Here is a 4294-nt window from a genome sequence, read left to right as displayed (position 1 = left end):
CAGAAAATGTCAGGGGGAATAAATTCAGGGGAATTTTTAAGCAAAAGTAATGATAAAAAAAAAGGGAATTTCCCTTGTATTGGAGTTGGGGAACTATTTGGATGTGAACATCGTTATCCTGTAATGCTAATCTATATGAACAAGATAAGATAACAAAGAAAAGAACACCGATATCCATGAGAATTGTAGGTATGTACTTCGATTTTTTTTAAGCTCCTGAGAAGTTTCGATGACGACAGAATTCTAGACATTGTCCGATGACTAATGCAAAGAAGTTTATCTCAACGTTATCTGCTTCTAACTATGTATAAAACCTGATGAGAAGTCGCTTATCGTTTTAAAATGGATTTGTTGAAGTGGCTGTGCGACCTGAGTGATTCTGAGCAAAAATGCTATCATCTGACATACAGTGATATCGTTAAAGCTTTGACTTATCTTAAAAAGCAATACTCCCTTGAGGCACTGCGAGCTGGTAATTCATCGGTGGATTTTTCCCAGCCAGTTAACCGATGTGCCTACCTCTATAGATATAGTCTGTGTCATGTGTCTCAGGTACTGTTCCATATCATTGATGCAAGGCAATATATTGCGAAGAATACAACTAACAATGGTGTACTGAAGATCTGTTCTCTTGGTGGTGGTCCAGGAGTGGATCTTCTTGCGTTTCGCTGGTGGCCGCACTTTTCTCATTCTATAGAACTAACGGTGATAGACTTCTACAAAGAGTGGAGTATAACCTTCGAAAATGTCTTGCGTACATTGAACGAGCACTATATACATCAAGAATTTTCGGGATCTTACGTGGCAACTGATCTTCTACAGCCATTGGGAGAAGAAGCAATCAAAGCTCTAAAAAATGCCAATGTTGTCTCCATAGTCAAGTTTCTGTCAGTTCTTGAAGGCAAAAAAGAATTCGTTTGCAAAATGTTACAGGTAATTCATTTTTATTATTATTATTAATGCACTTGACGTATTTAGTTGCGAGCCCCAATAGCTGAATTGGTCTCGACGGAGTCCTTTGAAAAGATTGGGTTCGAATCTGTAACGCGAAGACCCTTTACCGGGGCTTTTCATTTAGAAAGTGAGTTAGCTGATCCCATACGGAGGCAGAGGTGTTCTCTCTCTTGGAAGCTCTGGGTTTTCGTCCCTATTACAGGAAAGCAATTGAAAACCATCTCGTTCCATAATAATTCCCTAGTAAAGTGGGACTTTTGTAGCTCAGTTGGTTTAAACGCGTCCTTTTGGAAAGATCTGGATTCGAGTCCTGTCTATGACGTGAGGATCGTTTATCAGGGCGTTTTCAATTAAATGGTGAGTTAGCTGGTTTCATACGGGAGTAGAGGGCCTCTCCCAGAAACTCCGATTTTTCGTCCCTCAAAATAGGCGCACTGACCAAGTAAACACACGCAATCTACAGATAAAAATACAATCTAACAAATAAATGGGTATTGGTTTCATGAAGATGGTGCTTACTTCCCTGTAGAGTCCTCACGGCCGTGATAACATTCATCATCATCATACGCTAATTAATTATCCCCTAGTAGTTGCATTGCTACCGCACCAATAGTTAGGTTAAGTACAAAAAAACCGACATATTTAATTAGAGAGAAAACAGGCATGGGAAGCCGAAACATCCGAGATAGACTGAAGCTTATGCTGCTTGGCAAATAATTTTCCAGATGTAAGAAACATAGGAGGGAAGAGTTTAAAAAAATGCCAACTTGTTATCTGATAGGCTTTAGCAAGTTTTACGAACAGTATATTATCTGCCTCTTTGGTCAAATGGTTAGCATATTCGTTTTACCAGCAAACAGACTGTGCGTTCAAATTCCATACTGGATCTTTAGATGGGAAAATGAATTTCGTTGGCCGGCGTGAGACCACCGTACCGCTTACTGGACACGAGAAGGGGGATGAAAAAGTTTCACATTTGATCTCCAGATAAGAGGTCACGGATTATGTAAAAAATAAATAAATAATGTAAAAAAAATAAATGAATCCTCAAACGTGCTTTATTCCTCAAGGGGGGGATAGGCAGAACTTTTCCTTTTGAAGTTAGGCAGGCAGTTGGTATCCAGATTTCAGTGATTGTAATGTGGCTCGCACCCACGAAAGGTTATTTAGAAACCTGTAGTAGATTTTGTACCTTGGATGGGCTAAGGATTTGTTTATATTTCATTTTTATCAATTTTGCAAAGTCGAAACCCTACTCTAGAAGCCAAACATGGAAACTTCAGGCCTTCCAATAAACAGGGTAGTAGTCACACTTGCCCGGTGTGAGACCACTTTAGTGGGTCGACCCAATTGCCACCAACAAATCGAGCCAACGACTTGTTGGTCGCAATGTTCCCGGTGTTCTGTTACGGTTGTATACAAGTATTTTTTAATAGACGATTCTTCACTGAACCGACCAGTCTTTTTTTACATTTTTTTTGCAAATATTTACAAACAGTTACTAAAGAGTTCATCGTCGACCCCGTAACAACTTCCGCCCCTTTCATTCAGTCTATCACTGTTCTTTGAAATAGATTCACTCCTTGTGTTTATCCCAAGGACTCGACCTCCAGAGAGTCAAGACACAAATCAACAGGTTTCTTCCATCTCTGTAAACACTTGTCCATAAAACATTCTTGTGTTATTCAAGGAGCAGAAATAATGATGGCACATAGCACATTTATTTAGATAGTATTTAATTAGTTCATAAAAAACTATACATAATGAATTTATTTATTGTTTCGAGTAGAAATTGGAATATTGTTCTTTTTTTTTACAGAAAGTATTTGCTGCTATAAGGCCTGGAACTTTTGTGTTCTTCTGCGACAGTGCAGCTGGATCTGCATTCCCTTGCATTGACAAAGAAGCTAAGCGATGTAGACTGCTACCGATCTACGGTCCTGTTCAGCATATAAGCAGCAAAGTGGCATTAAATTCCACAGATTCTTTTGAGGCTTTAAAAGCAATTCTAAAAAATCTCGGTGTTCAAAATGCACCTATTTTAGAATCCACTATTTCTGTGGCCATTTGGATGAAGCCTGGACAAGTTCTAAGAAACATATATCTATTACCATCCTTGGCATCTCCATGGCAACCGAATTTCTCTCCTGATAGATCTGGTGCCATTCCCAAACAATTCTTGTTCTATCAGAATGCAATGAACTATTTTAATTCCAAAGTATTGACTCCCTATGTTTAAATGGAACTAAAAATCCACGATATTATAACCAAATAAAGAAATATATTTTATTTTACAATTTTTTAATAATAACTGTCTCAAATTGTAATTTATGTTCTGTTTTTGAATGTTTTAATTGAATGTGGCAAAATATTTGAATAAACTTTAAGAAACATTGTACCAATGTATTTTTATAACCGAACTTCAGCATATTACATGTGATTCAGTTAAATAGTGGTTGCCGCTAGAGGGATTCGTATTCGTTTGTATTTGTGAGAGCTCCTGATAAGATAAATGTTATTTTAAGTTATCGTTGATAAATTTACTTGAATATTACGTAGTTTTGTTTGCCTTGCATATCTTAGTGTGTCTGTTTGTGTGTTTTTGGTGTTTCATTTTAAAATTTGATAAAATACGTTAGAAGTAGCTATGGCTCCGTACGAAGGAAAATGGCGGCCAGTAATGATGGTTCGCCATCTTTATTCAATAACGGTAACATAAAGGAGATGATTCAGTGTACTATCTGCGAAATGTACGCTTTGCGGAGTGCGGTCAGATGATAATAAAGGAGTGAATGTGTGTAGAAAATGTAAGGAGAATGAGGAATTAAAGTGTATTTCAGGTGGTGAGTGTGATTTTTTTGTAAAACTTCAGAATGAAAAATATAGTGATATGACAAGAAATGGCGAGGTTGTACCAAAGAACTGTGAGGGCATGAATGTAGAAAGTGTGAAATGGTATTAATTCAAAGCAAATTAATGGTTTTACAGAAAATAAAAAAGATGAGATAGATGCAATGAGTGAGATCGCGTTGTTGAGCAGAGTGATACAAAGGGCAAAGTGGCAGCTAGAGCTTTTGAGCAAACGTCGACTGAGTGTACCAGCCAATAATAAAAAGTATGACAGGAAAAATAAGCGTATGAGTGTGAACGTAAACAAAATGAAGGAGAGAGTGCTGTATGGAGACTCGTTAGTACGAGGTGTGTTAGTAGAGGATTTGACAAAATCGAGCCAACCTGATGCGACCATAAAGGATGTAACTGAGAGTATTAAGAGAGCAAAAGGAAAGGGTGAAAGAAATGATTGTTGTTGGCAGGTACGAATGATTTGTAAGGAGATAAA

At 37.6% G+C, this 4294-nt stretch overlaps 1 protein-coding gene across 1 annotated transcript; it reads left to right on the top strand.

The window, feature by feature from the left end:
- Positions 1 to 342: 342 nt before the first annotated feature.
- On the top strand, positions 343 to 3352 carry LOC150098412 (uncharacterized). The gene is made up of 2 exons (XM_090405202.1): positions 343 to 933; positions 2774 to 3352. The coding sequence occupies exons 1-2, from the start codon at positions 343 to 345 to the stop codon at positions 3191 to 3193; spliced, it is 1011 nt and encodes a 336-aa protein (XP_090261328.1). The 3' UTR covers positions 3194 to 3352.
- The last annotated feature ends 942 nt before the right edge of the window (positions 3353 to 4294 follow it).

The sequence above is a fragment of the Typopeltis vanoorti genome, chromosome 15 (genome assembly GCF_054136105.1).
Source record: "Typopeltis vanoorti isolate ZY-2024b chromosome 15, IOZ_Tvanoo_1.0, whole genome shotgun sequence".
Classification (NCBI taxonomy): Eukaryota; Metazoa; Arthropoda; class Arachnida; order Uropygi; family Thelyphonidae; genus Typopeltis; species Typopeltis vanoorti.
Note: the sequence above shows the minus strand (reverse complement) of the source record. Positions and strands in the feature narration are given on the sequence as shown.

Excerpts from the sequence above, each read along its gene's own strand:
- LOC150098412 (XM_090405202.1), top strand. The coding sequence starts at position 343 with ATGGATTTGTTGAAGTGGCTGTGCGACCTGAGTGATTCTGAGCAAAAA. Across the intron at positions 934-2,773 it reads TCGTTTGCAAAATGTTACAG|AAAGTATTTGCTGCTATAAG; the intron begins GTAATTCATTTT and ends TTTTTTTTACAG.